Source organism: Photinus pyralis, unplaced genomic scaffold (assembly GCF_008802855.1).
Source record: "Photinus pyralis isolate 1611_PpyrPB1 unplaced genomic scaffold, Ppyr1.3 Ppyr1.4_LG4, whole genome shotgun sequence".
NCBI lineage: Eukaryota > Metazoa > Arthropoda > Insecta > Coleoptera > Lampyridae > Photinus > Photinus pyralis.
This window is the reverse complement of record NW_022170511.1, coordinates 11380827-11400229: the sequence shown is the minus strand read 5'-3', so window position 1 is coordinate 11400229 and position 19403 is coordinate 11380827. Positions and strand designations below refer to the sequence as shown.

At 35.4% G+C, this 19403-nt stretch overlaps 1 protein-coding gene across 1 annotated transcript; it reads right to left on the bottom strand.

The window, feature by feature from the left end:
* Positions 1 to 2183: 2183 nt before the first annotated feature.
* On the bottom strand, positions 2184 to 18621 carry LOC116168343 (persulfide dioxygenase ETHE1, mitochondrial). The gene is made up of 5 exons (XM_031484117.1): positions 18453 to 18621; positions 18255 to 18399; positions 12344 to 12555; positions 3141 to 3411; positions 2184 to 2462 (listed from the first exon to the last, which is right to left on the bottom strand). Exons 1-5 carry the CDS (start codon positions 18546 to 18548, stop codon positions 2407 to 2409), a joined length of 780 nt encoding a protein of 259 aa, XP_031339977.1. The 5' UTR covers positions 18549 to 18621; the 3' UTR covers positions 2184 to 2406.
* Positions 18622 to 19403: the final 782 nt, after the last annotated feature.

The following is a 19403-nucleotide window of genomic DNA, read 5'->3' as shown; positions in this document are numbered from 1 at the left end:
ACTCACCCAATTAAACTATAATATATCTGAAATGCAGTCCACGATTTTGCAACAAGGGGAGAAAATCGACAAATGCGTACAAAACATTAACAACTTGAAGCAAGAAAACGTCGTTCTTCATAAAAAAATTGCCGTACTCGAAACCAAACTCAATTCAAGTAAGTCCGAGGTTGTCCAGGAGGTGCATTCCCGTATGATCCGTGAAAAAAATGTGATTATGTTTGGAATTACTGAACCCGTCCAACAGGAAGACCGGATTAACGAAATCTTGAAGGATATTTCCCTTGGCCATATAAATTTTGAATATGCGCTTAGGGTAGGAAAACCCACGGCTGGAAAACCCAGACCATTAAGTTATTTTCAAAAATGCCAATGATGCATTAAAAGTCCTAAAATCTAAAAGCAAAATACCACCAATTTCCTGTTCTCCAAATGAAAAATGATAAAACTCCCTTTCAAATCAAGGAATGCAAAGAAGCTTATGCTGAAATGGAAAGAAGAAAGAACCTAGGCGAAAATGCTTCCTTGCGCTTTTTTAATAACACCCGAACAATAGTGGGCAAACGTAGTCGAGAGTACAATTCACCTGAAAAAAATGCTCCAAAAAACTCAAAAAAGGATATCCCTACACAACAGTCTTCAAGCAATCGTCAAGGTTATTAGCTTGGAACGTCAACGGATACCACAACTTACCAATATTCCTTAATGACATCACTGATTTTGAAATTTAGTCTACGTGAAAACTGACTCTTCTACGAAACAAAAATCCCAAACAACTACCAAAAGGACTGCAAAATAGTGTTTGCAAGAGCGCAAATACTGTCATGGAAAGATCAACTGGAAGGGCCAACGGAGGTTTGCAGTATTTAAAAAATGTTATTCTGTTCGTCATCGCAAATTATTAAATGCTTGAGGTCTAAACTTCCTTGAATTTGACATAAAATAAATGGCTGTTCGAGAAGTGATAGGCCGGCTAATTTTTCTAATTGTAACGGCAATAATATTATTAGTACAATAACGGGGGCTCCAGAACTGACGTTTCCAGGAAAAAATTCCCGAAGTTTTTTTCTCAACGGTTTTATATGTATTTTGAACCGCTGAATCCGAATTTTCACTTTGCTAACACGCCAGAGGTGAGCTAACTGCGGCAGCCGCAAATAACCGCAAATTATTTGCGGCATTTTTACATTTTCGCCTATAACTCAAAAACGGTACGTTTTAAAAGAAAAACTATTCTATACAAAATTGTAGTCCACAAAATTTTATACATTTAACGTGTAACAACCAAATCTGTAGGACCAACCAGACCGACGCCAGCGGCCGCGCCAAAACGGCTACTTTTCGTGTAACTTTTGGAAAATGCAAAAATAGTGCTCCGACATATCTATTTAATATAATTTTTCATTTCTTATCAAGTGGTGATATTGGTTTTTTATTTACATGGACTTTTTTGACTTTGAAAAGTCAGATGTGCTAACCGCAAATGCGGCAAAAGCATCAAAGTGAAAAAAAACAATAAACAAGTGAGTAGTTGAATTTCACTAAAATTCAACGTACAATCAGAATTCCCTCTTGCTCTGTTAGATGGGGCTGGTCTAAGGAAAGGTCGTTATGCTGCAATTTAAATTAATAAATAAATAAATACATCGGTGTTTTCCTGAATTTGACAAACTGAAATCTAATGAAACTGGGCAAGGTCAATCAATAAATGGATAGAGTAATTAGACATGATCTGTAAGTATATCTTATGAATCTATACAACTTCCTTTAATGCATTATACAGTGGAACATTTAACATATAAACGTCTATGAGCTATTAAATACTGCACTCATTCATCGGGAGTCTAGAGGTTGATTATCGTTGATTCTTTCGCAATAAGACTTACATTTAAGATTGGAGATTACTTTTTTGTCAAACCTGGAGGTTTAATTTATCAACTTGAAAAATTAGTGCGATTGCTACTTTTCTCACACTCTTCAAAACCGATCTGGATAATTTCATTATTCGCGTGGAATTTCGCCTGATGAAATTGCAATGCAACCGAGTCTCGTACAATTAAGTTGTATTAGAATTCAATTATGTAGACGTGACGCGAAGTCATGAACGTAGTTGCACCTGCAAATTCTTCTTTAGCATCATATAATTAAATTCTGTTAAAGCGTGCACTTCAAACCTCGCCGAAAACGGCAAACTGTAAAGCATTTATTAAAAATACGTTAACATCTTATATAACGGAGTACAAGAATAAGAGTAAATGAAGGTACAAGAACATATAATAAAGAAAATCACAACTAACACCCCACAAAACTCGCCCTTTCAAACTAAATGCCATAAAGTGCAGAATATTGCAATGGATTTCCGATGTCTACATGAGCCATAGGTCGTAATGCCGGATACATATTGATCTATTGAGGGGATAGTTCAAAAACCCCACACACTTTGTTTGCAGGAACCGCTTTATCTGAAACAAAAGTCAAAGTGTAATTTAACTGTCACACGTACAATCTATTGAGCGAAACTTATTTCCCCGTTTTAATTTACTGCAAAAGGACGCCAGTAACGTATAATTTCTGGCAAATGTCACCGTAATTAAGTAAAGGTCCCATCTACGTTATATAATAAAGAGCTTCGAAAGTTCAAACTTTTAATTTAATTGATTTTCACGGGTGCGAAACAAACAATTCGACAAACGATACTGCAAAATGGGCGATTGATTGCGTAGACTGATATGCTTGACACGAAAGAGACGCCATACTGTACAAAATGTGAGCCGCCTTGTTCACCAGCATGTTTGATCAATTAAAGGGCACTAAACGGCAGATAATAGCCCTTAATGTTCGCGAATAGCAAAACTGTTTCGATACATCTGGCAGTTGCAGGGGTGGTTTTAGGGCGCCTAGTTTCCAAACTGAAAGCGGCTAAACATCCGCAGGATATTATCTGTTTGGTCGAGCGTAAAACAGAGGCAAGAATTGCGAACCGCAGCGTATCCTAATAAAAGTAAAAAATGATCTCTATAATACACTACCGCGCATTACACGTGCAGCACTCGCGATAAATCTGCCACGGAAACAAAAGGCAGGGTTTCCCCTAAATCGATTAATTCTAAACGTAACTGAAATTAATTAAACTTACTTACCAATCATTTTTGGATAGGGCAGATTCAAATTGTCCATAATCTTGACGAATTCTTGGAGGCTTTTGGTGAGACGCGGATTAAGGCGTTTCTCCTCGTCGACCGTTGTACTAGTCAAACCTTTATAGTCGTGGGCTGGATATAATTGAGTAGCAGGTGGCAATGTAAAAATTTTTTTGTGCACGTTGTGGTAAAGCATCTCGGAATTCCCTTCTTGGAAATCGGTTCTCCCGCAGCCACGAATTAAAAGCGTATCCCCAGTGAAAGCGATACCCTGATATTGAAGCCTTAATTAGGGTTTGAGCCGAATCAAAGCCATTTTCATTTGAAGTATTATAGACTTTTCTTTTGCCGAACAAGAATAGGTTGTAATTCAACAAAGAATAATTATGAACTTTACGAGTTCTGTTTTAATCGAAGTCTCGATGAAAGGAAGTAAAACTTTTTTATTTTAATGCGAGTGTGAGGAATGTTTAATTTTTTTTAGATACAGCCGCTATATATCAATAAGAAGGATTAGGGATGCCCCTTTCGGTAGGTAAATGGAGCTGATTTATTTAGGTTTCCTCTTGAGTATTGCTTTGATAGGAAACTACTACTTAGATATTTATTAGGGACTATTTGAATTTTGAACTTCCCAGTTCATGGTTTTAAGAGAATGAACGTGATGCCGCATTTTGTAATAAAGTTATATTAAAGTGGTTGTAAGTAATACTGTTACGGTTTAGGACAAACCTTAATCAAGTTTGCATATCTTCCCTCCTAAACAAATGAGTAAATTCATAAACAAAAAATAGCAATGTTACATTTAATTTCGTTTCGTTGACAATGGTCAATTTTGAATTGAGGAAGCGGATTCTCATCTTGGCGAATCACAATTGGAACTGGTATACAAATACTTGTAAGTGCATTTCAAGCTGCATTACTTAATGTGAACAGGAAAAAAAAAGTTTGGTTTATGACCTATCAAACTGTTCGAGAGGGGGAACACAGTGCCAAATGAGTTATGACGGAGTTTATTATTATCAATTTCAAGTAAGTAAACCACCGTAAATTGTAACGAAGTTACTTATTTTCCGCTTTCAAACTACCTGATGTGTTGAGGAACACCCGGTATTTGCTCCATTGTATAGGTATATATTTGAAAGCGATACAGCTCGTATATATTCTTACTAGGTAAATGACAATAACATCCAGTCTCCATAGTAAGGGAGCTAACTCGAAATCCACTGAACGAGAGTGATCAAAATTTTAACCCATGGAGTTCTACTTTGACCTATCCGAGTATGCTAAAATGGACCGTCTGCCGCCTCAGGTAATATTACTTAAGGCGCTGCGGGTACTTCTTGCGGTACCAATTCTAAAAGGTTGTTTTTCGAGAAAATAAGTTAATACACCAAATGAAAACGTTGATAATAGCCTTAAAAAAATATTTCAAGAAATCGCGACCATATGATAACTCTGTAGAAAATAATTCTTAGTCGGTTTTTCACGAACTTTCTACGGTTGGATGAAGGAAGCTGATTTTTTACAGACTAATGATAGGTACTGCCAACGACTAGGACAGTGTTTATTTTTTAAATTTTTTCTTTAATTATAAGATATCTTATAATAATAAGATAATCTTAAGTTTCCTAAAGATCGCTCAAGAACGGATAAAAATCTTTTAAAGATAACGCAAAACAATAAACATTTCGCAATGTGCCTCTTAATTTTGTACTATATAGAAAGCACTGAAAAAACTTCGGGAGAACCTTTAGTGAGAATCTCTGAAGATGAACTAAAACACAACAATCTTATAAAAAATCCCTCCACAAATCTTTAGACAGTCTACAAAACGTCTGAAAAATATACTTAAAACATATTTATTTAGAGTCCGTCGGCAATCATTGAAAAATTATTGAAGAATCTTTTTTTAGCGCATTTTCCCAAATGCGAAAATTTGGTCAAAAATTGGTTATTTCGATGTCGGTTCACAGACCTGGCGAACTGACAGGGCGAATATAACACTAATTTACTATATGCCTTCTCTTTAAAATTCTCAAAAAGTAAAAACAAACATGTTATATTCTAAAAATAATTAAGCAGCATAACAACTTTTTTGGGACCTCGGATTTTCTACTACGCACTCTACTTTTACTGAAGATCTGAAATGTTGGTAAAAAGTTCTCTAAAGTAATGCACATGGCACGACAAAATATCTCTCCCCGCTCCGTCTACCTCCCCATATGCACTAGCTAGACCAGTGGTTCTCAAAGTGAGTGCCGCAAGTAGTTAATAATGGTGCCGTGACATTTTTAAATACATGATTAACTTAAACTTACGTACCTAAATTAGAATAGGAATTAAAACAATTATAAAAAATGAATCTTCGTTTTTTATTACAATTCTGTTTTTGAGTTTCTATTTTATTGATTTCTATGGTTCATAAATAATTCATTAATTAATCATACGCTGGATCATTGCATCTCACTTTCTCACTCCCACTTTCAATATATATTCAACTAATCTTGTATAATTAAAAATAATATTAAAATCATTTCATTTATTACGAATTACTAATGCCATATGTCTTTTCAAATGGAAAAATTCGCTTAAAACAATTGTGAGCTAGGCGAGCGAGTCGAGCTCGCACTCGGCTGCCGAGTTTTACGCATGAGATGATTTTACTCCCGTCCAAAACAAGTCACCTTAACAAAGGAATTTTAAAGGTCCTTGAGAATGAGATGAGGGTATACGTCTTTCAAAAACACAACATAATAACCAAGCAACAAATGCACACCCCATCAGTAGCATAAGTTCACAATTTATCGCCAAATTCCTTCACATTTGAAATAGTAACTTTTGTATGTATTTGTGTTTAGAAATAAACTTACTAACAAAAAATTATTTTTTTAAAGACTTCTCATCCTTCATATCTTTACTAACTGTAAAAAATAATAATGTCTACACTTAGGGGTGCCGCGAATTTTGTTTAATAATGTTAATGTACCGCCAGACAAAAATGTTTGAGAAACACTGAGCTAGACCAAACTTTTCGATAGATAAGCGCCATTCTCATCAGGGAATCTGTGTGTGATGATGGAATTATTCTACTCTAAGAAGTTAAATGACTCAAAAATAGCACCTTTATCCATGCCCTCTCCGTAAACTTCAAATTAATTTTGTGTCGTATATGTAAGACCCTAAAATTCTCAGTTCTTGTTTAGGTGACGATCTATCTTATAAGTCCTTAGGTAGATCATAGAAAGCCATCTGTTATCCTCTTTGGTACTCCAATTTGCAATATAAACAAGAGTATTTAGTTAAGCACTGCCAACAACAAAAGGTATTACAATCGTGGGCCACTTTTAAAGAGCGGATGCCGTCCCATAAAGTTTATGTTCAAACATGACTTGTGTGCACATACAACGTGTTGAGTGCCATCTTGAATCACCGCTACTTGAGATTATTACATAAAGCCGTAGATCGCGAGAATTTTACTTCACGTGCGCCCATTTTTCGTCGAGCATAAAACTTGTAAATGTACTTCTTATCTCTATTTTGCTGACCGTTTTTTGTGCAAAATTTAGTTATGAACGCCGTTCCCAACTTGACCTTCTTGTCTTCGGTAATGTCACATTTTGAAAAGGATTTTCGTATCAAAGCACCTCTTTACTCGTGCAGCTTACGAGAGAATGCTTTCATAGATAGTACATCTTTCCTCTTAGCAGTCAACTTCTAAATTCCGAAGGATAAGAGACTCTTTACTTTTCAAAAAGCTGTAAGGCAAGAACTGATTTTCAGAATATTACACTTTTTCACTGTTTTTCTAACTTATTAGGCGTAAGGCGGCGATGAAACTTGAATTATTACTCCCAAACTGTATGGTTTTTAAAGTATTTTACTCTCTCCAGATCCTCAAGTAAAACATACATAGGAGACGAAAGTTCGGCTTATTTTCCATTCCAAACGTACAAGCTTAATAAAACATGCCGTGAGTTGAGCTGCTTTGTATACGCTTGTACCATTTGTGTTTGATTATGTTCGTCTGCATAATCAGGTATCTTATAAACAATTTAGTTTATAAATAATGCTGTCGCTTGAAAGATTTATCGAGAAAAATTTCTATACGTTATGTTTATAAGATGTCAAGATTAGAACTACTGGTAGTTGAATTCTAAAAACGCGAGCGGGATCGATTTTCGGTAAGGACTTTACATTACACCCTTATCATCCCTGAACAGATAAGATCACTTATATTTTAAGGCATCGATCTGCCTTGTACACCGAACCGATTTTAATATAGTATCTACTAAATTAGCAACAAAAGGTGTACAGGAATTTGTTAATTAAACTTTCATTTGCGCTATTCCCAACAAGTTTCCATGATGATAGAATTAAAAGAGGAGGCGGGGGTATCCATCCCACTGTAGAAAAGGTGAATTGAAATGTATTAAATCAAAACTGTTTTCTTTTAATTTAAAGCGTCTCTACTTTTAGAAGATAACTGACTGACAATGAGTAATTTAATTAATTCGCACAGCTAAATTACACCACTTTTAGAAGGGGCAAAACTCTTGGTTAAGGTTTTCGGTTATAATAAAAGATTTCCGTTTAACTTTAAGAGTAGACATTAGACAATGTTTGAAACAACATGAAAACATTGTAATTTACTCACAAAAATATACTTTTTTTAATCGACTGACAATGTTTTTTTTTATGTTTTTAAGAAAAGATGCTGCTAAAGACGGCAGATGGCAGCCGATTTTTGACCGTAGATGGCAAAAAGGCTTCAAAAACAATGGAAAATTAGCATAAATGTTCATAAAGTACAAAATCCAAGACAACAACATTGTGAAACATAATGTCGGCATCCTTGCATGCATCCCTTGAGGGGGCGCCTAAAGTTTATTGGATAAAGTTCGAATTTCGAAGATCAGAGATGACTAAAATATACTGTTATTCATGATCACAAAACCGCCATAAAAATTGCGCCCAAAGTCAAAGACACTGTTAGGTTTCAGTGTGGAACTGATTTTTATTTTCGAACCAAACAAAATTAGTGCATTACATTCACTCGAAGCAAGAGCGATCCTCGGTACATGAGGCAGAACGATGTAACTTTTAAATTGAATTTGAATTTTTTTTATTTTTAGAGATTTAGGTAAATTGGAACTTTAGGGGTTTGAGTAGTTTGGGATTTACATATCGTAGATATTCATAGAATATCCAAATTTAGCGGGCTGAATTGGAAAATTTGGAATGATACTCATAGTGGAAATTGAAGTGATGCGTTTTTTTGCGCCGCTTGATTTGTTTCAGAAGCCTTTCGAGCCGAGATGTCCGCGATTTAAATCACATTTCGTTTTCTTAATTAGTGCTATTTGGTTGCCGTTGTTAGCTTAGCATTAGGTCATTCGCTTGCTCATGAGAGACGAGTAAGCGGAATTTTAGTGCCTAAGGACAACTTCTTTCTCTCGATTCCAATTGGGAAGCCATTGCTACTGGTGCGGAACACTTAATAAGATTGAAACCACATTCAATTTTTGGACACCCGTTACCACCGGTGTTTATGTTTGGAACGTAAAATATAACAACGCGAGTTTCGGTAGTTATTGTTAAAAGAGAAGAAATATTCCAGTCAAGTAACGCAAATAATGAAAAAAGTAAAGAAGTGTAGGAAGGGCGTCAGTTGCTTGCCGTACATTTTTTTGTAAAGTTAGTAGCCTTTACCTAATAGGCAATCCATATTTTAAAAGGTGTTATTGTTTCAGCTAATTTGAAATATGGAATTATTGGCTTCGCCGCCAATTTATTAGGTAGTAGTGAACGTTCTCAGCGTATCTTATGTGAACTACACTAAACAAATTCTGAATTACGTTGTTAAGTGTCGCTCTGTTGAATTAAAAATGCTATCGATTATTTTTTGACGTTTCTCGAAACCAATAGAAATGTTCAATTTCAGTCATTCATATACGTTCTAGCCAATCACAACATTATTATAGTGAGAATAATCTACTTACATTATTCCCAGCGAGAATTTTTCAATGTACATTGTTTTTAGTGAATGACAACCACATGACAACTATTTTCTTGATCTGACGCGTCTGTCATAAATTTTCAAGAAGCTCGTAAAATGAATCGCAAACGTTTTAGTGAATCATCAGTCGATGAAATAAGTAATATAATCATTGTAAGTAAATGTAAGTGCATTTAAGAATATGTAGTTACCCTAATAAGCAACGCGTCTGTTTGGAAACAATTCCAATTATTTTGCGACGAATTGAGGGGCTATAAATTGGAAGAAACCGCAAAACTAGTCGTTATTTTGAAGGACTAATGGGTTGAATATGCGAAGAAACAGAATGGAGAAGACTATAAAGAAAATCTTAACAGTGATTTTGATTGTAACGTGAAAAAATAATCTATCGAATACCACACGAGAGTTCGATAAATTAGATAATAATTCTCCAGGTCTTTTCTCAAACTTGTTGCCATTTGGCAATAGCCACTCGAGCCCTTTGGGCTCTCGTGACTATTGCCTGGCAACAAGTTTTCTAAAACCTGTCGAATTATTTTCAATTTATTCTCACTCTCTTGTGATATTATTACAGACAATTCAACTCATGTATAAAAAATCACATAAGCCGCAGTGTAATTGTCACTTTGACAGCGGCAAAAGTTACCTGCAACTTTTCCAGCGACAAATGCACTAGTGGTTTTTTCACTTATTCATTTTCGAACCAATAATCGCATTATCCTTACCCATATGACTAGTTTGACGTCTGTCAATAATTGATTAGTTTGGTGAATTTCTTGTTCGTTAAATTGTCCTGCCGAATTACACTCGAGGTTTGTATTTAAACCGAATAAATTTGGGTTGTGGCAATTCAAATCTGTTTCCTTTTAGCAATTGGACTCGAAAAACTGTCAACCTAAAAATGCTCCACCTGCGGTGTCGCATTTTTATTAGTTGACAGTTTTTCTCGTCTAATTGCTAGGCAACAGATTTTCATTACCTAAACAACCCAAATTTACTCGGTAAAATACAAACCTCTTGTGCAATTATAAGTGACAATTTCACGTGTGGTATTTCAGCGACAATTCAACTCATGTATAAAAAATCACATAAGCCGCAGTGTAATTGTCACTTTGACAGCGGCAAAAGTTACCTGCAACTTTTCCAGCGACAAATGCACTAGTGGTTTTTTCACTTATTCATTTTCGAACCAATAATCGCATTATCCTTACCCATATGACTAGTTTGACGTCTGTCAATAATTGATTAGTTTGGTGAATTTCTTGTTCGTTAAATTGTCCTGCCGAATTACACTCGAGGTTTGTATTTAAACCGAGTAAATTTGGGTTGTGGCAATTCAAATCTGTTTCCTTTTAGCAATTGAACTCGAAAAACTGTCAACCTAAAAATGCTCCACCTGCGGTGTCGCATTTTTATTAGTTGACAGTTTTTCTCGTCTAATTGCTAGGCAACAGATTTTCATTACCTAAACAACCCAAATTTACTCGGTAAAATACAAACCTCTTGTGCAATTATAAGTGACAATTCAATGCGATTATTCAATGACATTTGTCAAACTTCCACCAGTGAAATGACGCGAAATTTTGTCGTATTAACCGGAACATTCTTCTTAGTTTGTTAATCAATTTCGACAACCGACTTATCACCACATCTTTTAATTTAATCACTCATAACGAATTAGCTTGGAGCACAAAAGTTCGAATAGAATCAATAGCAAAATGAAAAGCAACTTCCATAATTTATTTTGACGTTTGTTGTTGTCATGGAAATACATTCGCGTCGCGTGGGTACTTATGCTTAATTTTTCTTTTGATTCATTGAATAGTCCTCCGAATACCATTCGTAGTCGAAGTATTTGTAGATTATTTTTGAGCTGCTGCTCCACTCATGCTAGTTACGCTTTTAATACCACTCGCGCAAGCGCTCGTGGTATTAATCAGCGTAACTAGCATTCGTGACAGCACCTCAAAAATATTCGACAATACTTCGACTACTTATGGTATTATATATGATTAAATCAGGTTCGTTGCCGTATCAATAACTATTTCGCATTTCGACGATTTATTTGAACTGTTTTACTGCCATTCTGCCATTCTGTACTGTAGTTTACTATCGTGAAAATGAATACCATCAACGTAAAAGGTCGTACATGGCTCTAAATATTTATCAACGGAATAATGTATCACAGTCGACAATAATAATGTAAGTCAAGCAACTTGTAATTATACTCAGGAGCTCGTTTGACGATCTTTAATAATGTATAGGTAATGGCTTATTTTATAGCAACCTTAAACCGCAGATCAATTCTTCGTTATATTTCCGTGCTTTCTTCAGAGAAAACTTTACAAGATTAACTTATATATAATCCAATTTTTTATAAAAATTCCTAGAAAACACCGAAATCAAAATCTAAATTTAATACAGTCAGCCAAAGGATTTACGATTACTTTTTATTTTAGTACCCTCCATGAGAACAGAATGCATTGTAAAAGAAAAATGAGATAACATTTGGCCTAATCCACATTGCAGGCCTATCGTTTTTAAGAACTACTTGTGACAGAGGAAGCCCTTGAAACCGCATCTCTGGGTTAGGTTCCTCGGGACTCTTACATGATGATTGATGACTGAGAGTCAAAATTTGGATAAACATTCGCAGACTCTCCACAGAAGGTATGGGTCATTTAATTGAAGGCTTAACGTTAAATGACAATTTATTGGTCCATTTAGGATTATCGGTCGTAGGTTCTGAGTGAAACACAAATTGATAGCCATATTTAGCGTTTAAATGCAAGTTAGCCTGAAAGAAAGTTCCAATTTCACCCTCCTACACTAACAGGAATGTATTTAAGGGATATTACCTACATAATTTATGCCAAATGATGCACTTGCATAGAAAATTTGGTAAAAATCACGAAGTTCCTATAAACACAAGACAATGTAAAACAGAGTATAAATAAGTTAGGAGTTGTTTATTATTTTACTGACGGCACAAACATTTCGCAGCAATAAGGAATAATAGATCGCCAAAGAATAAAACAAGGGTATTGACAAAGCTTTACAATTTGCATCAGTGCCTCATTGTTAACTCGTAAAAGGGAAAACAGAAACATTGTAAATGTTATCGTATTTTCGTGTTTTCCAATTCTTGTTCGGAATCGAAATGAAACATTAAAATCGTACAAACCTGTTCGGGTGAATAATAAGTAATACAACCATTAGTGTGACCAGGTGTTGCAAAAATTTGTAATTTATGCCTACCGAAAGTTACAACATCAGTTTCGTTCACATGTACATCGGCATCGGCACCGCTCGCTTTCGATATTACGCTTTTACATTTTGTTAATTTTTTAAGCACTCCAGTTCCAGTTATATGGTCAGCGTGCATGTGGGTATTCACTGAAAATAAAAACAAGCATTAGGGTAAAAATGGATTTTAATTAGAGTTCAATCATAAACATTCAGGAAGTTAATCGGCGCATTCGAAATATGATAAAGTAGAGACGTAATTTCCGGTTGAACAACTACTTCTCAAACTCTGTTGGTTCGAATTTCAATAATTTAATTTTCCTGGACAGTATTCCTGACTAACTCTAGAATTACGGAGTTTCCCGAAATTCAATTTACGCAACTGTTCCATAATATGAAAGCTTAGTGCATAGATAAGAAATAAGGCACTCATCTAACTAATGGATTCTCAAATCTATAATAACCGACCGACGCTGTGAAATTTTACGAGTTTCTGTAACTGTGCAGTGAAGATAGAGATCAATATTTACCCTTATTACTCCATATTAGCTAACAAAAAGTTTCACCTGATAAACCCACGGGCCGTAAAAATTACTCTCAGGTCGCGTATCATCAAAAAGCAATTTGAAATAGAATGTAACCTGAAGTGTAATCAAGTGGGTAAATTATTTGTTGAGCTCAACCAATCGTATGCATGCTATGCTATTATTCCAAAAAGTGTTTTACTAATAACTTCGCGTAATCGTGCCATGCCCATTCGCGTTATTGCTGAAAACATACTTTGCATACTCTCGCGACGTACATAGATGATATTGAATTATTAATACGGTTAGCCCGGTATTGCATATTATAATTTTGCTAATTAATAGAAGTATAATGGTATGAGGCCTGCTTGTCGAGCAAATGCAGTATTTCTAACGCCACTCCAAAGCGTATAATCCTTTTTCATGGATCACCTAACATAATATAACTGCGCTTCAAAATGGGAACTCAGTTTTACATTTTACAAAATCAAATTTAAAAACATCAACTTAATGATATACAGATTCATCTGATTATAAAGAGATTTGCATAAGTAGAATGAAAGACCCTATATAAGTAAGATTAGCAAATTAAAATGCAAACTGCAGAGGTTTAAATTTGCAAGTTACGGTTATTTTCCAATATTCAATTTATTTAGATTTCTAAAGCCGATCCCTAAATTCCCCCAACAAAATTTATATAATTACGCACTATTGATTAACGAAGCGACGCAATTTATTAACATTCTGCAGCTTTGTAGCTTTCAATTATTTTCAAAACAATGCCTCGAATTTTTATACATTATTCCATTCAAAACCGAAATTTAAATGCAAAGCAGGAAATTCAATTACCAAGTTACCCTCTTGCATGCGGCAAAAAACTTTCGATCCACTTTGGTTGATAAACACCTAATTATTAATACTTGACGCGGGTTAAACTCGCCGGACTTCGAAATTATTGCCGATTCATTGATTTCGCCTAGGTAATAACTCGATTGAATAGTGCAAATTTATTCAGTCAGCTCTCGTAACTATATTTTAGCCAGAATTGCAAATGAATTCATTAAAATATAATAAAAAGGATAGCATACTGCGCAATACCCTACGAAAAGAACTACTGAGGCAGATGAGGTGAACATTGTCCACTCAAAAATGGGTTATTTAAAAAAAATGTTCAAAGACGATTTGCATTACGCAGAATAATTTTTCTGCGAAAATGAACGAAGCTGCCTCGAAGAATCTAAAAATGTTGTTAGTTACAGGCTTTATTAATTTAGTATAATAATAAAATGGGTTTATTTGTAGTGTTGGCGTGAAAGTTGAATAAAAACTCGAGAATTGCGGACCGCCGCGTTGAAAAGCTCAAAAATATGAATGGGTGCAGTTTAATCGTAAACATGTGCCCTCCTCTTAGAGCTTAGAACTAATCATGTGCAATAAGAATGTGCTTTATATTGGAATTATTTTATAGTATGCTCGTTATTAAAACGCCACCATCAATTTACAGCCTCGTGTGCGAGTAAATGGCATAGGCACCCCTTAAAAGCAAGTACAGGTTATAAACTAGACTTTAGTGCATGCCACTATTATTTATGGCCAACATACGCACGGTGTTTATAAATTTTAAATTGTCAAGATAGGAAAAATAAACTTTGCCACGGAAGTTGTGCAAAAAATAAATCGAAATAGATATAAAAATCTTGACAGCCAAACAGCACACAATGGCATATGACCATTATAATACTTGTTTTGAGCTTATGGTATGCATCTTTCATTAACTGTACGAAAGCATTAGCACAATGACGAAAGACGAGAAAAAATACGGCACAAAGTACTAATTTAATTGTAGCTAACGTAAAGCACTTTATATTATACGCAAAATTATTCGACCTTTTCGGGGTAGTAAAATATTTTATGTTAGTCGTTTGCGACATTAATTACAGAAAGTTAGTAAATAACCCAGCCTGATTCGTGAGTTTATTATCACTCTTAAACATTCTTGATAACAAGTAAAATTTAATTACATAAAGTGATTTTTCTGATGTGGAAATATTTCGTAATAGTTATTTGCATAAAAGTCAAGAAAATGATACATTACTTACTGGCGAGGAAATATTGAAGTGCGATAATGCGCATGTCAAAAAAACGCCCAAGATGCTTAAAAGAAGCAAAAAAGCGTAACTTACACACTTGTTTTTACACTTGCGCAATTTTTGGAAAATAATGTTGGCGTTCAATAAATTTTATCCGTAATCGTATTTTAATATAAAATTTCAATTTTTATATAGAACTTTTGATTAATGCAAATCTGTCAGTGATGACAGGAGTCATTATAGACATTTGGAATTGTCACAAATGCGGCCGGTAAATTGACGGTGCAATCAGTAAAGTGAAGTCAGTGAAGTAAAGTAGTCTGCCTCTAAATTAAAATTTCTTGACAGAAAGTAGACATGAAAATGGAGGTTTCAGGACGATTTTGGGTAAAAAAATATCGTTGATGTATTTTATACAAGTCTCTTAACAAAGGCTGGAAAGATAAAGATTCATATGGTCGTTTTAACCAAAGAAATATGATTTTTATCACTTGATTGTGGACCAATTTCCAACTGCCTATTTAAAATTGTCACCATTCCCTCTAACAAAGAACTCGTTCGAAATTTGCTCACAAACCAGTGACGCAAAGGTCACAACTATTGTATACGATGAAGTTTTTGACAATCACTGAATGCAGCCTACCTAATTCATGGAAATTTTAAATGAATGATGCATTTAATGATGCTTTCCATTCCTTTTTCAATCGTTTTCCGAGTCAGTGTTACCAAAAAAGCAGTTATAAAATCATTTAACTATCTTGAGGGAGCGATAGGAACAGACCGATATTTACATTTTTCTAAATGCCACTCCATTTGCCCGATTCCTACTGCTCACCCCACTCACACGATTTTTAATTCCTGTTTCAATTTGAACTACCATTTTTTGGCCGGAGGTATCAACCTGTGTTTAATAGCACAGGTCCATATGGAATGTATATGGTTAGCTTGATCGAAATTATGACCAGTGTGCTCTACCCATTAGCTGTTCCTCCCCAGGTATAACCATGGTAAATCGGGACGAAATCAAAATTAATTGGAAAACTATGATTCATTAAAGTAGTAGGTACCCCAAAATCTTGAGCTCAAGGAGCTTCAAGTTTTTGCATTCTCGTCGGTTCTTTCGCCGGTTGCCTTCGCGGCGACACCATTGTTATTAATGACATTCGTGAAACCGTTTAATGATACAAATGTACCTGCATGGCGTTGCCATTATTTTAATTTACTACTTGGGAGGGATGGATCATAATAATGAACCCAGGTTCCATCTCCAGTGACAAGTCGATTGAATTAAATCATGCACTAAGCTTCGTCATCCCTAGGCACCCATGTAAAATTCTGAACACCGTGGTTTCAGAAACTCCTAGTGAAGTAGCTAATTGTCTCTTCTTTAGTTTTGCATCCTCCAGTACCAAACGCTTGGTTTTTTCAACAACTGAAGTAATCACGTCAACAAGGCGCCCTAGACGGGGATCATCATCCAGTGATTCTCGACCATGTTTAAAGAATTTTGACCACTCGCAAATGGTTGGCTTAGAAGGACAATCATCTCCGTATACTACCAACGTTACCTCAAGAATTATTTTTGGAGGTTTTCCTTATTTTTTAAGGAATTTTATAACAGCCCGGTATTCGATTTTATTCATTTAGATACAAATACGACGTTCGACGACAGAAACTGACAGATAATAATATTAATAATGCTGCAATTGTTTTGTAAATCTCCACACCATGGTATATGTGATAAAAAAAACAGCATAATGGAAAATTGCATCAAGATTCAAAACAGCTTAGTCCAGAAATATAAAAACAACCCCTCGGACTTCGCATGGTTGATTTAGATATCTAACTAATGCACTGCTGGATCCATTTTTTATTGGCATTCACCTGTCCGAATGCTGTCTTTCCTATACAGGGCGGTGACTTGCGTAACGCATCATAGGGATTTCAATGTAAAATTCATAACATGCGATTATCGGCTCCCCAAATTATTTTAGAGCAAAAATGTATTACGGTTTTTTGAAGAAAAAAAATTTTTGACGTCTAATGTTTCAATTTTTTGCATAATAAAGACGGAAAATTGGAAAAATAAAACCCGCATCTTTTTCAATAATCTACGATGCCATGGAATTTTCTAAAACAAAAAGATATCCAGTTATCAATTAGCAGCAGTTCGAAATGGATTTTATGATCGACTACTGTCTTGCACTTAATGGTGACTTATTCGAACATTTATTGTAAATTGTTATATAAAGGAAACCGTTTTTAGTAATTAGGTCTCTCTTTATGTTGAATTCGCTGTTCCAAATCGAGTTCCAAATATAATACTTTTTGATAGAATTTGATTTGTTTTATAGCAGACATTCCATGGCATGACGGATATTGGTGTAGGTTTTGTATTATAAAATTACATGGCATCACAGATTATTGAAAAAGATGCGGGATTTATTTTTCCAATTTTCCGCAAGTCACCACCCTGTATACAGTGATATTCAATGTAGAAGTACACATATGGATTTCCTATAGGAATTTCCTGTTTACTTTTACATAAAAGTCTCCTGAAAGACGCTTAATTTTGTGCAACCAAAATAACTACCTACTACCTACAACAAATGAGGATGAGGAAAATTGGAAATAGTAAAGACCAACTAAGATCTCTTCAGTAAAATTCACCACCGAAACATCCGCTGACTAAGGTCCAAATTTTTCATTTCTAATTTTATTCCAATTTCGAGGTGTTTGATGAATGTCTTCTTCAATTGGCTTTTCTTGTGGGCCAAATATCCCCAGTGCGCCACTTATAACGTCATAGTACAAATCGAATTCACAGGAAGAGAATGGAGCCGTTACTCCTGCCTGATTGAGAAGTAGAATAGAAAATCTAAAAAGCTTCTTAAAAAAGTGCTAGTCGTGACGTTTAAATTTCCCATATACGAATTTTTCAAAAATGCATTTACCGAGCTGAACAAAATTCGAGACACTGTCAGCTTGTACTTGTATTACTGCTCTATTATTTAATGACCGTTTTCCTTTCCGATTCGTGCAGTTGATTTAGATAATTACTAATAAGAAATGAAAAGCGAAAGAAATAAAATTTTCTTTATGGATATCAACGAATAAACCACTTATCAGTATCACCAATGGGTTAAGGTCAAGTAGCCATTTATTACAAATTTTATTGAGCCTGGCGAAATCGTGTTAAAATGAGCTTATAATACGGGCATTAAATGAAACTTACTTGCATATTTCAGGTTTAAATTTAAATCCTTACAAAGTTGGGCGTCCCGCCCGGCATGTTCAAACACCGGATCGATAAGGACGGCTTCCCGCGTCGTCGTATCCGCAAGTAAATAAGTGTACGTGCTGCTCGTCGCGTCGAATAACTGCAATTAAATTAAATTAAAACGTACAGACCTTACAGTTGGAACCAAATGACCTGTCGAAAAATGAAGTCACTAGAAAATGGAATTGTTGATAGGTGACGAATAGGCGAAATATTGCAAAAATGAAGCGTATTACGAATTGCAAACATATTGTCTAGCAAAAGTACCGTTTCCTATCTGATCTCCTTGCACTGACACTTTCGTTTGAATAATTACGTTGTTTATAAGGCATGCAGTTCGTTAAGTACCGCACAGATGTCGCGCGTATCCTTATTTTAATCTAATCAGTTTCGACACGCTACTTTTTCTTTGAATATAAAATTAATTTTATATTCAAAGACTTTTTGCAGTGAGATTGCAATATTTAACCAATGTGGAGTTTCTATTAACTATTAAGATAAGACAATTGCAGTTGTTGTTTCTTATCGCCAAATTTGAATCAAAATGATATTATTCACCAAATTTGAGCGAGGTATACAGGGTGATTCCTATAGTACCTGCCACCGTTTGGGAGCGTATAGGGGGTGCCTAGGGGAGTATTTTGATATAGGACACTTGGGGTCGGAAATCTAAAATAAAGGCGCCAGAACCAAATTTATCTTCTGGAATTTCACGCCTGTATGTAGGCAACCCAACCGACCGACGTTTCGCGCGGAGCGATGCAGAGCGAGTTAGCGCGAGGAAGCGACATGGGAGGGAAGGAGGGAAAACGACAGTCAAAAGCAATAACGTTTACAAGTGTTCAACGTGGCCACCGTTGTTCTCAATGCACTTCCTACATCTAGCCAACTATTATTATACTATTGCCATAGTGTTTATTCACTTGATACGCGTCGTTGCAGACGGGATTTCGTGGGTTTAAACAAAATTCTGATCAAGTGTCAGCCACACATCGCCGCCTGAGATCGCTCCGTGTGCACCGCCGGCCGGTTGGGTTGCCTACCTACAGGCGCGAAATTCCAGAAGGTAAATTTGGCTCTGGCACCCTTATTTTAGATTTCCGA

Excerpts from the sequence above, each read along its gene's own strand:
- LOC116168343 (XM_031484117.1), bottom strand. The coding sequence starts at position 18,548 with ATGTTTGCAATTCGTAATACGCTTCATTTTTGCAATATTTCGCCTATT. Across the intron at positions 3,412-12,343 it reads CTTATTATTCACCCGAACAG|GGTATCGCTTTCACTGGGGA; the intron begins GTTTGTACGATT and ends CTTCAATATCAG. Across the intron at positions 2,463-3,140 it reads GCCCTATCCAAAAATGATTG|ATAAAGCGGTTCCTGCAAAC; the intron begins GTAAGTAAGTTT and ends CTTTTGTTTCAG.